The sequence below is a fragment of the Hyaena hyaena genome, unplaced genomic scaffold (assembly GCF_003009895.1).
Source record: "Hyaena hyaena isolate Hyena2069 unplaced genomic scaffold, ASM300989v1 scaffold_1718, whole genome shotgun sequence".
Classification (NCBI taxonomy): Eukaryota; Metazoa; Chordata; class Mammalia; order Carnivora; family Hyaenidae; genus Hyaena; species Hyaena hyaena.
In genome coordinates, this window is record NW_024082351.1 from 152,843 (window position 1) to 166,323 (window position 13,481).

At 43.9% G+C, this 13,481-nt stretch overlaps 1 protein-coding gene across 1 annotated transcript; it reads right to left on the reverse strand.

The window, feature by feature from the left end:
• Positions 1 to 3,785: 3,785 nt before the first annotated feature.
• On the reverse strand, positions 3,786 to 8,184 carry LOC120226507 (procathepsin L-like). Its single transcript, XM_039224701.1, has 8 exons — positions 8,101 to 8,184; positions 7,573 to 7,708; positions 7,159 to 7,281; positions 6,912 to 7,058; positions 6,520 to 6,744; positions 5,672 to 5,834; positions 4,630 to 4,747; positions 3,786 to 4,167 (listed from the first exon to the last, which is right to left on the reverse strand). Exons 2-8 carry the CDS (start codon positions 7,696 to 7,698, stop codon positions 4,068 to 4,070), a joined length of 1,002 nt encoding a protein of 333 aa, XP_039080632.1. The 5' UTR covers positions 7,699 to 7,708; positions 8,101 to 8,184; the 3' UTR covers positions 3,786 to 4,067.
• Positions 8,185 to 13,481: the final 5,297 nt, after the last annotated feature.

The following is a 13,481-nucleotide window of genomic DNA, read 5'->3' on the forward strand; positions in this document are numbered from 1 at the left end:
TGAAACTTCAGATAGAGACTATTTGGGGAGCAATAATTTGGATGACCAATAATTGTTTGAACATAAAAGTGTGGTCACCTGTTGACAAAGCCACATACTAAACAGAGTTAAGATTTAAAAATTAATACCTACTTTTCTCAACCCCTTAACTTTGCATTTTCATTTTGGAGAGAACACTTTAATTTATCCTAGGGCCTGACCAGAATGCATAGTTAAATAACTAATCATTTTTCCAAATTATGTTAGAATTGGGATTGGGGTGGCATACACATCAGGAATCTCAGCTTATTTTTGCGAGAATTACTATATATGTATATGGATCCAGAGGTCAAATCCTTAATGAAATATTGACGACTCAAATCCAGAAGTACTTAAAACAAGATGCATCAGGACAATGTCAGGCTTAACCCAGGAATCCAAGAGTGAGTCAACATTAGAAAATCCACTAAAGTCATGCATTAGGCAACAGCAGTAGGGAGGTGGAGGCTAGGAGGAGCCATGGGAGGAAGCAAGATTCTCCTTTCTCACTGTGGCTTTGGGCAGGGCGGTTCATACAACCCAATGCAGATGTCAGCATGGGTGTAATTCAGGACTCAGCATTGTTCCTCAGTTAACTATGGCTTGGTAGCAGTAATAGAAGCAGCACAATTTTAATATGTAATTGAAATGTTTTCAGCCTCTCCAAAGGACACATCAATGTTCTTTTTCTAGAAACATTCTGATTTTAACCAATGGGCTACTTTATTAGAGACTTAATCTGAAATGCATATCTCAAAGATCCCAACTGAAGTTTTCACTTCAAAATCTCTTAGGACTTCTTTGATTTGGTAAGTGCACAGCACTTGATCTAAAGACTGCACAGCCATGAGGAGAAGGTTTTGCTGGAAACAGAGATGAGACAGCACCTTCAGTCATGGTATGTGTTGCTTTGATGAGTGTGGTGGACACTCAGAAAACCCATTCACCGTTCATATGCCTTCTTCTTCAAGCTGAGACCGTGGGTCCGCGCAAGTGAAATCCTGAAACAAGAATCAGGAAGAGCTTGGGATTCCTCCACTCCATTCTCAGAGGTCACATATCAAAGATTCAAGGGCATTGGTAGAATGGTGCCTGGGTGACTGTCCTTCCATAGGCAGGAGACAGAAGAACTATTGGGATCTCTGGTCTAAATGATCTGAGAATCTCTTTCTTCTTGGCTTTTCATTCCCTCCTGATTGCCTTCCCAGGTTAAATGCTTGGGCCTGTCTCAAGGGGAATCCATGTGTTCTTTCCATTATCTAAAAAGTTTTTTAATGTTTATTTATTTTTGAGAGACAGACAGACAGACAGAGCATGAGGGGGAAGGGGCAGAGAGACACGGAGACAGAATCCAAAGTAGACTCCAGGCTCTGAAGTGTGAGCACAGAGCCCAACATGGGGCTTGAACCCACAAGCCATGAGATCATAACCTGTGCTGAAGTCAGATGCTTAACCAACTGAGCCACCCAAGTGCCCCTTGGTTTTCTTTCCATTTTCTAGCATCCTGCAAAGTACACTGTACAGGTCTGTCCCCACTTGGGGAAGGTGGGACCACTCACTGGTTTGCATTGTACTCTGGGAAAATAGGCTTCAGCAACTGGAAGGCAGAGTCATTAACAAAAGGAGGAAAGCCATATGATTATTTTAATAGACGCTTTTTAAAAATAAGAAGGCATGCTGCTTCAAATCAGTGGGAAGAGAATGGTGAATAATTAGCTAGTCATTTGGGAAAAAAATAGTGAATTCACAAAACATATTGCAGATCGATTCTAGAATTAAACATAAAAAACAAAAGCATGAAAGGGATATATTTATGATCTTAAATGGGACCAAAAGACAGTAAGCAAAATGTATAAAGGAAAAGAGATATGATTACATTAAAAAAAATAACACCATCACCCATACCAAGTTAAAAGTCACTCCACTGCACAGGAGAAAATGTTTGTGACAGGTAACAAAAAATGCACATTAAGGATCATACATATTAAGAGGAGAAAAAAAAAAAACACCCCTAGAGAGAATAACTAAGGATATAAAACTGTAGTTTGTGAAGAGAAAATACAAATAGTCAATAAACTAGTGGAAAGATGGTAAGCCTCCCTGGGGATCAGGAAATGAGAACATGACGCATCCATTCTCACTTAGCAGATCCACAATAAACAGCAGCGACTGATCCTCTCAGAGGTCCTGAGGTGCTGGGACACAGCCCTCTTCTGCCTGCTGAAGAGACAGATCACAGGACAGCCACGGGATGGCAATATGACAGCTCTATGGAGAAGTTTAGATAAGTGGGCCCTCTAACCTGAGGGTCAGCAGGGAAACCTAGATGAGCCTTCTAAAGTCAAGTATTGTCTATAAGAACAAAAAGATGGGAAGGATCAAAACGTCCAGCAGTAGGGAGATGGTTGACTGTGGAAAGCTCTGCGGCAGTTTGAGAAAGTTTGTAATTACTTAGAAACCCACTCCAGCTTTTATGAGCATAGAGACAAATCCCTTCCTTAGCTCAAGGGACATCCCAATAGACAAATGCGGAAAGAAGGAAATATATTGGTGCCATTCTAAGGCCTTTTGTTTCCACCTAAGCTGATGACAGTTAACACCATCTTTACTCTTCGTATTCACTTCCTGTAATGAAATCTAACCACCTTCTATTTTTATTATTATTTGCAAAGAAGGGAGAAAGGCATGAAAACGATATGCAGGAAAGTAGGAGACGGTGGGTGGGTCTACAAGATGGGTCTGTGTATCAGTCTGAGTTCCCCAGAGAAACAAAACCAATAGGATTCAAGCCTTCCTGGCCTGACACACACAGACACATGGACACACACCCTATGCCACAGTCTTGAGGCAGAATTCCTTCTTCCCTTGGAGGCCCCAGTTTTGCTCCCAAGACTTTCAAATGACCCAATAAGGCTGCAGGGGTTCGGGACACACTACCCCAAAATAAGCCACTGTGGCATATTGGTTATTTTGAGCTGAAGGCACTTGAGAAGCAGCAGATGCAGGAAGGGCTGACATCCCCTTTCCAGAAGCAGGTAATAAAACTTCCCTGAGAAAGGTGTTGTCCCCTGATAAAGTTTCCAGCAAGAGAACATCCTGATCATTGGAGGCTGGAAGTCAACACTGAACCCATCTCTGTGCAAACACAATTCCTAAATTAACTCTCATCTTCCACTAGTTTTGCCTCCTGTCCTCAAAAAGTATCTCCTATTTGCTCCATTCAAGGGTTGGGACAGACACAGTCAAAGGGCAGCTGACATGACATGTGCATATCTACAACTATAATAGCCAGACACCACCCACCCCTCTCCTAAGGGGCCTTTGTTATGTCTTTTGAGCTACAGGCCCAATGTGGTATTACTTAGGTAAAGGTCCCAAGTCAGTAAACGGGAGACTTAACACCTAACCTGACTGCAGTTTCAACCCCTTCCCCACTGAAATATAACCTTTAGCCAGTAATAATGGGAATGTCCTGGTTAGCACTCGGAAATACAACAACAGACTCTTTCTGTTATTAGGAAAGCAATCTTGCCTAAAATAAGATTCTTTGTTAATAATTTCCTTTTTTCTGCTCCTTCTCTACCTTTACAAACCTTTCTTTTTCTGTAGCTCTTGGATTTCTCTTCTACTTGCTAGATAGATGAGAAGCTCCCTGATTCATAAATCCTTTATTGAGCCAATTAGCTCTTTATAATTTACTTGGTTGAGTTTTTGTTATTTAACAGCCTGATTCTACAGAGAGTTAATATATTAAAAACTTACCCCACTTCTACTTTGAACTGGTTTTATTTTAAAAGGTAAAACTATATACATCAGTACAAAATATAAACATTCAGACATAATTAAACAAATCAATCATACAATGCTGTTCAAAGCAGTATTTAAAGAAGTTACATTTTACCAGTATAAGATGTCACAGAATCAAATTACAAGTTCGAGCTCCAGTGGTTCAAGTGTTTTATTCCACACAATAAGGTGTGGTCAGTTGTAAGATAAAATTCTTCTTCAGGATATTCTTTTCCCAATCAAGGCCTTCTATAGCGATCATCTCATACAGCAGGAAAGCTAGCCATGGTGGCAATTCCACAGTGGTTTTTCCGGTCTTTGGCCATCTTTATGTAGCCATCAATGCCCCAGTTTTCACCCCAGCTGAAAGAAGATGGGATTTGTTATTTATCACAAATAATCAAATACATTTATCTTAATGTACAGCAACACCCAATACTGAGCAGTGCACCAGAGGCCTCGGCAGGAAGAATCAGGAGAGGCCTTTCTCGTACATGATTGGATTCTAACCCAACACAGAACTCTATACCCAGACCTTTCACAGACTCCAAAATGAGAGACCCTTGGGGTCAGATGTGTTTCTGAAATAATAAAAAAATTTCAATTTAGAAACAGTGGTACCAAAACTATAGCAGTACCTTAGCAAGCTTGAGACAGTGTCTTAATGTTGTCATGAAATGAGTATGTCTGTGTTTCCCTAAGTAGGGTAAAGTCATCTGTGATTTCAGAAGTGTGCTCAGGGGTTTGAGGACATGGCTCCAAACACTGATTTTAAAAAGGATTCCCTTTTCAATTTTAAAGATAAGTATTTTTGGCTTTTTATACCTGTTCTTGACAATCCAATATGTATTGTTTATCGACTGTCCTATTTCAGTGCCATAGCCAGTCACCAGAACACCATGGTCCAGGTCTTCACTGCTGCAGTCTGGATCATAATAAATGCCTGAAAAAGTGAAACTCAATGCTGGGGTGAGGATTCCCACGTGACATATGATAGCAACAAAGCCTATCAACCAGAGTAAGGAAGGCATTTCAACCTTCAGTGAAATGACATATAACACCAGATAAGAGTTAAAAGCAGATCTTTTCTGAGCTAGGCTAGGGATTTGGGCTCTCATCTAATACCAGCAGTAAGACAAATTGCTAAGAGGCATAAAACAACATGTCACGAGGCATAAAAGAGCACTCATTGAAAACTTGTGATTCAACTTTTAGGATGTCAGCTTAAGGAAACAGCAGAGAACACTAAATTACTTGAGCCAAGGGATTCTGTCAGTCTCAACAATAGTAGTAAAATTCTTTGGAATGTTTCATGGTCTAACAATTAGAAAAAAGTAAAGAAAATTAAAGTATGCCAATTGAATTATGTAGCCATTTAAATATATTTATGGTGTACTTAAACATAGGGATATGGTTCCAAGTGATGTTAAACAGAAACAATAGGCATAAAAATTACATGTACAGAAGGAACAACTATATTAAATCTATACCCTTCAACAAATATCATATGTTTGCACATATAGGAGGATTAGGAGGAACTTAACTGAGGAACATGGGGGAGAAGAAGGGGGGAAATGGTGGGGGAAAGGGAGAGAGGCAAACCATGAGAGACTCTTGAATGCTGAGAAACAAACTGAGGACTGATGGATGTGGGGGGGAGGGGGGGATGGGCATGGAGGAGGGCACTTGTGGGGACGAGCACTGGGTGTTTTATGGAAACCAATTTGACAAACTATTTGTAAAAAAAAAAAATCTATACCCTTCAATATTCTACATTGACTTCTACATAACAAAGAGTCGATCTTGCTATACATTATGGTGGTTTTCCCATTTTTCTGCCTAAATTTCTACATAGACACATGCTTACCTTCATGATAGAACTGGAAGGTAAAATGGCTTGCATCTATACCAACAGAGATGGGCCCCTCAGTTGCTACGGCTACCATGAGGGCCTTCTCCCGCTGAGGGATATCAAAGAAGCCAGTGTCATTGGCAGCAGAATCCTGAGGCTTGTATTTGCAGGATTCATCCTTTCAAAGGCAAAGGGGAAGAGACTTGATTACTACCATCCACCTCCTGGAAACGTGACTTCATGGCAGCTTACAGGTGAAAGATTTCCAAGCCAAGTTTGTTGCAAAGCATCCCAGGAGCTAAAACGCTATTGGTTGTTTTGAAATGGAAATAATTGCTGATGTGTATTTAGTGAGACACTCTCAGTCTACCTGCCCATAAGAAATTTTTCATTCTGGAGAATTTTGTAATAATATATATAGAATGGTATGTATATCACCACATAACAAAGAAATAGGAAGAGCTACATGGTAGCGATCTAAGCAGAGAAATGTGCCCAGTCGATACAGTTTAATGACAGATCTGCAGTTTGCAGATATACAGTCTACAATTTAAAATGTGCATATTCATATTAAGGGGCACCTGGGTGGTTTACTTGGTTAAGTGTCTCACTTCAGCTGGAGTCATGAGCTCAAGCCCTGCTTTGGGCTCTGTGCTGACAGCTCAGAGCCTGGAATCTGCTTCAGATTCTGTGTCTTACTATCTCTCTGCCCTTCCCCTGCTCTCACTCTCTCTCTCAAAAATAAATAAATGTTAAAAAAATAAAAATAAAATGAACACATTAAATGTGATATCTGTTTTCTTCAAATGTATTTATTCAACTCTAAAATACAGCTGGAATGATAAGTAAGGAGCTCCACTGACCTGTGCATGATATGGATAGGATTCCTCTGAGTCCAGGCCTCCGTTGTCCTTAACATACTGGAAGGCATTATTCATTAGGCCACCATTACAGCCCTCATTGCCTTCAGGCTGAGAGCAGTCCACCAGGTTCTGTTCACTCAGTGAAACAAGTTTGCCAGTTTTCCGGAACATCTGTCCTTCAAGGGCACCAGTTGCACTAAAAGCCCAACAAGAACCACACTGACCCTGAAAACAAATTATAAAGTTCTCAGTCTTACAAAACAAATATCAAGATTTGACAACAGCCCACAGATATGAAAACTCTTAAAATATAGCAAACTGCACATTGATAGCAACGACACTGATTCCTTTTGCCTCTACTCTTGAGAGGGACCTGCTGAATATTGCCCCACCTGATTCTTCACGGGAGTTACATAGCCCTTCTCTCTCCAGTCCACAGATGAGGGGACCTCAGCAAAGAGAGGTGGTTGGAACAGTTTCCCCTTCCTGTGTTTCTGATTTTGAAGGCCATTCATCACCTGCCTGAATTCTTCATTGGTCTTCAAGGAAAAGGGAATACAATGTTGAGAAGCATGAGATTTTTTTGGTTAAGTATGGGGAGAGGAAGTACAAAAAGTCAGCAATCCATGCCATACTCACCATGTCTCCAAAGCCATTCATTGCCACCGTGAAGCTGTGTTTCCCTTGGCTGTGTTCCCAATTGTGCTGTTCGATCATTTTCATATTCTTTTCCCACACCTCTCTCCTCCATCCTTCTTCATACTGAGAAAACATATAACTTATCGTCTTTATTTCTATTTAAAATCTACTGACCTGCACCAGATGGATGTGCTCACAGAGAGGAGAAACCACAGCCAGGGATGGGTTGATGCTTCTGGGAGCTGTTTTTCAGCAACCACACAGCAGGACATATGCCCACACTGTGCACAGTCATGGTGTCCTGCTTACTGCCTTGGTAAGAGCAGCCTCAAGATGCTACTCCCTGCTATGAACTCCCACCAGCATGGAACCTTCTCTGCAGGGATCCCTCTGGGCAGCTTGAGTGTTACCAACCACTCCATATAGCTTCCTGTGCGTTGCCTTCCACTGGTACCATTGTTCATCAATGCTCTGATTGGGTTGCGGAGCAGCTGAGGCTATTCCCAAGCAAAGGGCAGGCAGGAAGAGCAAAGGATGCATGTTTCAAAACCTGGTAAGCGAAGAAGAAATGAGTTTATGACTAGACCAAACCATCTAAAAAGCCATCCTCCTTTCTTCTGAGATGTTAGAGCCACTACAGCGGAATTGAATTTATCCTCCTGAGAGTTTGCACAGGGCTGGGAAGGAAGGCTGAGGTTGTGAGATGCCCGGAGGGCCCGCTGCCCCAGCTCTCCGCCCTGAGACCCACCTCCCACCCTCAAGGTATTTGGATCTTGACGCAGGGAGGGGCGGGCCCCGCAGCGCGGCGTCGGAGGCTCCGCGTAAGGAGTCAGGCCCTGGGACAGCGCCTCCTGGGGGCCACGAACCCCCGACCCGCGAGGCAGGTGGCCGCGCTGGTTCCTCGGCTGGCCCCCCTGCTCACGTTCAGCGAGGGCATATCACCTGTGTCAGATGCAGCTGAGCAGTCTAAGTCACAGATGCAGGTCCGGGGGTCCAGGAGGCAGGCAGTGGGTCCGAAGCCGCCCATTTAAGACCTGGGATTCGGCCCGGCCAGCCCCGCCCCGCAGGCCTGTTCTGGCTGCGAGTGGCTGAGCCAGCCTGGGGGCGGGGCCTCTGTGCCCCTGCAGCTCTGCGCGCCTGGGGAGTGCGGTGTCTGGATCCTCAGTCTTCCCAGAGGAGGCTGTGCCTGGTTCAGTGGCCCCGGGGGAGGTGAGCCGGGGAACCCGGGACAGTCCTATGGAGGGGTCCGCCGCCTTCCTGGGGACCAGGATCAACTAATTACCACGAATTTATGTATTGGCAGGTGGTTTCCGTAAAGAACCTCACAGGCAGCCTCAAGTGGATTTTCAGGGTCACTTTAGTCCTAGCGCTTTGGGTTAAAATCTCCCCGGAGGGCTGGTGGAGGAAGCAGGGTTCACAGGGAGCTGGTGTTATCACTGGGTTAGGATGCGATGCCCCTGGGTTATGGAAGATTCTGGAGAGGGCTGGCAGTCCTCCAAACAGAGGATGCGCTGGGCAAGGCTCAAGTCCTTTCGGGGGAAAGGGGCAGGAGATGGGAGTCCGAGGAAGGCGTGGCATTTTATAATGCTCCTGCCCTGCCTCCCCAGGTAGAGATTCTCCTTCCCTCTCAAATCTTTCTCAAAACTGACAGAAACGTGTCATTTACAGAAAAATCTGGTTTAATAAAATAAAGAAAGGCAAAATGTAGGAACTGCTTTTTCTTTCCCACTCTGCATTATGGATTATTATGTTGCTCGATATCCGACATCTTTTTCTTTAGATTTAAGAAATTTTTAATGACCTTTACTTCAGTGGTTATTAATTTACATGGAATGCCAGGATTTAAATGACAGTTTGTGAGAATATTTTAAGTGGAGGAAAATATGGTTATATATAAACATTAGTTTATATAGTTAAGCATTTAGGGAACACAAACTGGAAATGTGACTAGTTGGGGAATGTGCCAGCATTTTCAGGAGATGTTGAAATTAAGATACATTTGACTGACCAAGCTCCTAATCAGGGCAAGCTACCATTACCTGAGGCTTCTGTTTGTGGGAGGTTGGATGGAGGAAGGGGCAGAAATGCATCCTGTACTTCCAAAGTGATTAATAGTGACTCTCATCTGTGGGAGGAAGGTCAAGCCTTTTCTTCCAAGACACGGGACTGAGGGACAGGCCCTCCCTTCTGCCCGGGGGCATGTAGGTGGGGCCTTCTCATCCTGCTGACACAGCCCAGAGGGGCTACTGCTGGGCCTTCCCACTTCCCTCAGCCTCCTCCATCTGACTATCTCCTTTATCCTCCCTGGTGCTTCCGGAGTTCTGTCTCCAGTGGCCAAAAGAAACATTCAAAAACCTTTCTAAAAGTTATCAGCAATCCATGAATAACAGTAAAACAATGCTAGCCATATTTTTCAGAGGAAGTGATATTTTGGGCAAGAAATATCCATTTGAGGCTAGAGTTAGTTTTTCCCTTTTGAAAAACATTTTGTTCATGTTTTCTTTTTAAAGTTTATTTATTTTTAAGAGAGACATAGTGTGAGTGGGGGGAGGGGCAGAGAGAGATGGAGACACAGAATCCAAAACAGGCTCCAAGTTCTGCTCCATACTCTGTCAGCACAGAGCCCAGCGTGGGGCTCAAACTCCCAAAACCGTGAGATCATGACCTGAGCTGAAGTCAGATGCTCAACCAATTGAGCCACCCAGGTGCCTCTTTGTTCATGTTTTCTACTTATTTCAGAATTTTCCAGTTTTATAACACTAGAGCTGCTGACTCTAGGGTGTAGAGTGTAGAGAAAGAAAAAAGAAATCTTACAGAAGTTTTGACCTAAAGTACTTCTGCAGTGCAACAAGGCCTCCCCACTTTTGTAGGTGCCATGGAGTTGCTGGGCTCCATGGAGCCATAGGCACTGGCCCTAATATTTCAGTGATCTGCAAAACAAAACAATGATCTGCCGTTCCATCATTATGCCTCCATTCCTTAGGTCTGGAGGGAAGATAACGTTCATCCATTCAACAAATATTTGTTTTAGGCCAATCATGTCAGGTGAGTGGTGAACATGGTGGTTGGCAGGCAAGAGATACGATATGCAAATAAATATTTACTAATTCAGGCCACTGATTCTGAAACAAAATAGTTTTAGGTTCAACTTTTGATTCTGCTTCTCAACAGTCATATAACGTTGATAAGACACTTCACTTTGTAGAGTCTATATTCTCACCTGTCAAAGGGGATTAAGAATGTGTATTTCTAAGGATTATAGAGGATAAATTATATACTGGTCAGCCTACAACCCCTAGCATGTAGCTACTATTATTATGGTTAATAATGTTCTGGAATTTAAGAGGGCCCTTATCATCAAAACATCCTTGTTGGTGTCATATCTTAAGATATATCCTTGAAAGTTTCAGAATATCAGACAATCCATACTAAATAGGACACATGATAAGCCCTTGAGGTCTGTGGGACAGGGGGCAAACACCTGAGGTCTCCGGACCCAGCAGAGATGGACAGAGGATTAAGGACACAAGGTTACAATTCTCAGCTGGAGCCAGGCCAACACACTGTCTCAGGTATGCTCTGTGCTCAAGGCTGGATGGAGAGTGGACTAAGGTGACCTTGGAGACTCTCAGCTAAACCAGCTTCCATCATCATAGCTTCCCCCCAGCATTTCCCTGCTTGTGGAGCCCCCACATGTGCGTGATGCACTGAAATAGGTCGGCTGTGGGCAGACTTGGCGAAATGCATTGCTGAGTCCAGGCCTCATCTTGGTGAACCTTGCTCATCCATGATCCATCTGGGAATCTGTTGTTCTCCACCCTCTTCTCTGTGTGTTCTCAGAAAAATAACAGGCAAGTGAAAAATGACTTTGTAGATGTCTAGTGGATTCACTCTCCAATTGGTCGTGGCAAACTGGACTTGCCAACAAATATAAGTAAACGGTTGCCTTAAAATTTTAGTCTCTAGCTCCTGACCTATTTGTAATCTAATGGAAAAGGCAGTGGTTCGTTGTAAATACAGAGAATGTGAATGTTTCATTCCCAAGTGGAACAATTAACCAACCAGTTACCTGGCTCAGGAGCCACAATGTCATACATTCCTTATATTGTGCCTCTGGGGATGGGATAGTAAGCTCATTGTCACCCTGGCTTGTCTCATCCCATTAGTGTTTTTATCAACAACCTGGCAGTGGCTGTTTTCAAGGATTCTCAGAGGGACCTTGGCCATTGTCCTTCCAGAAGTTTTTTTCTGTTTCTTTTTCTTCATTTCCTTCTGTTTCTTCTTCTTTTTCTTTTCCTCTTTTTGTTAAAAAAACAGTCATTATGAAAAACTTTAGAAGTACAGATAAGCAAAAAAGGGGGGAAATGCGCCTAAAATTCCAATCTTTGTGGCTTCTTGAAGCCAGTAAACAATTGGGATGTATAGCTCACTCACCAATGCTCTGCTTTGGATGATGGCCTTTTTTCACACTATTACCCCTCATCCCACCTTACAAATGAATGAACTGAAGCTTGGAGAGGCTTGGCAGCTTCCTCAGCTGGTGAGCAGGGAGTCTGGGTTTGATCTCAGAGGCTGTAACTCCAGACAAGGAAGCACACAGGGCTGTACCAGACCGGGATTGGAGGCTGGCTGTCAGTAAAGATCATTAAAGAGAATTGCAGAGGACAACAGCTAATGCTTTATGCTGCCGTCCTGGGGATAGCAACCAAAGACCACACTCCTCCCGGGGCCCCATGTCATGACCCCAGGCACAGTCCCTAACCTTCTGCCACTATGTTCATTCAACATTTCTGAGAAATGCCTCCTGTGTCCATGACTGTGCACGGGAAGACCTCCTTTGCACAGGTCTCACAAGAACCATCACCCTCTTCTCCTAGAAGAAGATTCCCCACCCCTGAGTTATTTCTTCTAGACCAGATCCTGGGTGCAGCTGCCGGGGCTGAGGGAGATGGTATCAGAAGCTGAGAGGTGCCCTGTAGCTGCCTGCAGATCTGTGTCATGTGTGACGTAGGGGAGTGATACTGTCTGAAATGTCGGTATTCTTTTCCTGTTTGTGTTCCATTTCTAGGGACAGGTCCACGCTATAGCCAGGGACATCCTTGTCTCATAGACAATCAGAATTTTAACAACAGGAATGCAAAGAAGAGAGAATCACTGTTCAGTACTTGACATTCCAATTAGAATTCCTGAGTCCAGGAGGGGCCTGCAAGCCAAGCTTTAAGAGAGAGAAAAGAGATTTTCTAATCCTAGTGCCTGGTTTGAAAACCTCCCATAAAGTCATTGCATGGAGGAATAAGTGCCCTTTGCCTATTGAGTAGGAGAGGGGAGAAATGTCTCCCTAACACTGGGAGAGGGGCAGGAGGCTGCTCTGAGGGGAACCACTTGCTTACACTCATGCTTACACGCATGCGTGGCTGATGGGTTCTGGAAGATTCCCAGCACAGCCTTTGGGAAGGAGGGGTACAGGTCACGTATTTGAAATGACCAAGAGTAGCAAACACAGACTGCTCATAAGACCCCAGGACCCTTGCACTCTCCATGAGGAGAGACCTCTTGAAGAATGAAAGAGGCTAGATTTTGCAAGAATGGTTCCAAGTCAGATTCATTTTAGGAATAATAAAGGAATATGCCAGTTCTCGATAGTGTGGACAGTCATTATACCCAAGGGCAGTGTTGGAGTCATGTTAAAACTGAAAGGGACTCATTTCCCAAAACATGAAAAGAAATGCACAGGGTTGCTGGAATGTGAGGGATTAAGATTACCACTTCTCCTTAGGCCATTCCTATCATTCCAGTGGAATCACTTTAACTTCCAGTCCCACTCAGCTACTAATAGGATGAAGGTTGACAAACATAAAGAGCAAATGCTACAATCTTTCTAATGGGTTAGGACATTTCTTTTGCTGTATCAGCCATGTGCGCTCAGCCTGTGCCTCCTGGCTGGTGAACTGCTTCCCAATGCCCCAGTTTCCTCCACCTGAGTTGTGTGCTTTCCTGTTGTTAAAGGAGCTGTTCTCAGTTGATGCCCCATGATTTCCATGGTGGAGTTGAAGTTCAGTGAGCTCAGAGGTATCCAAGCAGTCTGGGCACAAACAAGATTCAGGCTGTGCCAAATGCTTTTACTAAACGGTCAGGGTGTGCTGCTAATGATAGCCTGCACAGAAAGAGATCCCGCCCCAGGCGCACAAGGCTTGGGTTGAATGCAGGTGAAATGTGACCCCACGGCCTCCTCCTCCAGGCACCGTGCAGCAGTCTACACAGTGCACAAGGGTTTACAGGGGCCAGTCTACACAATGCAGAAATATGCTACCGCAGGGAAGATG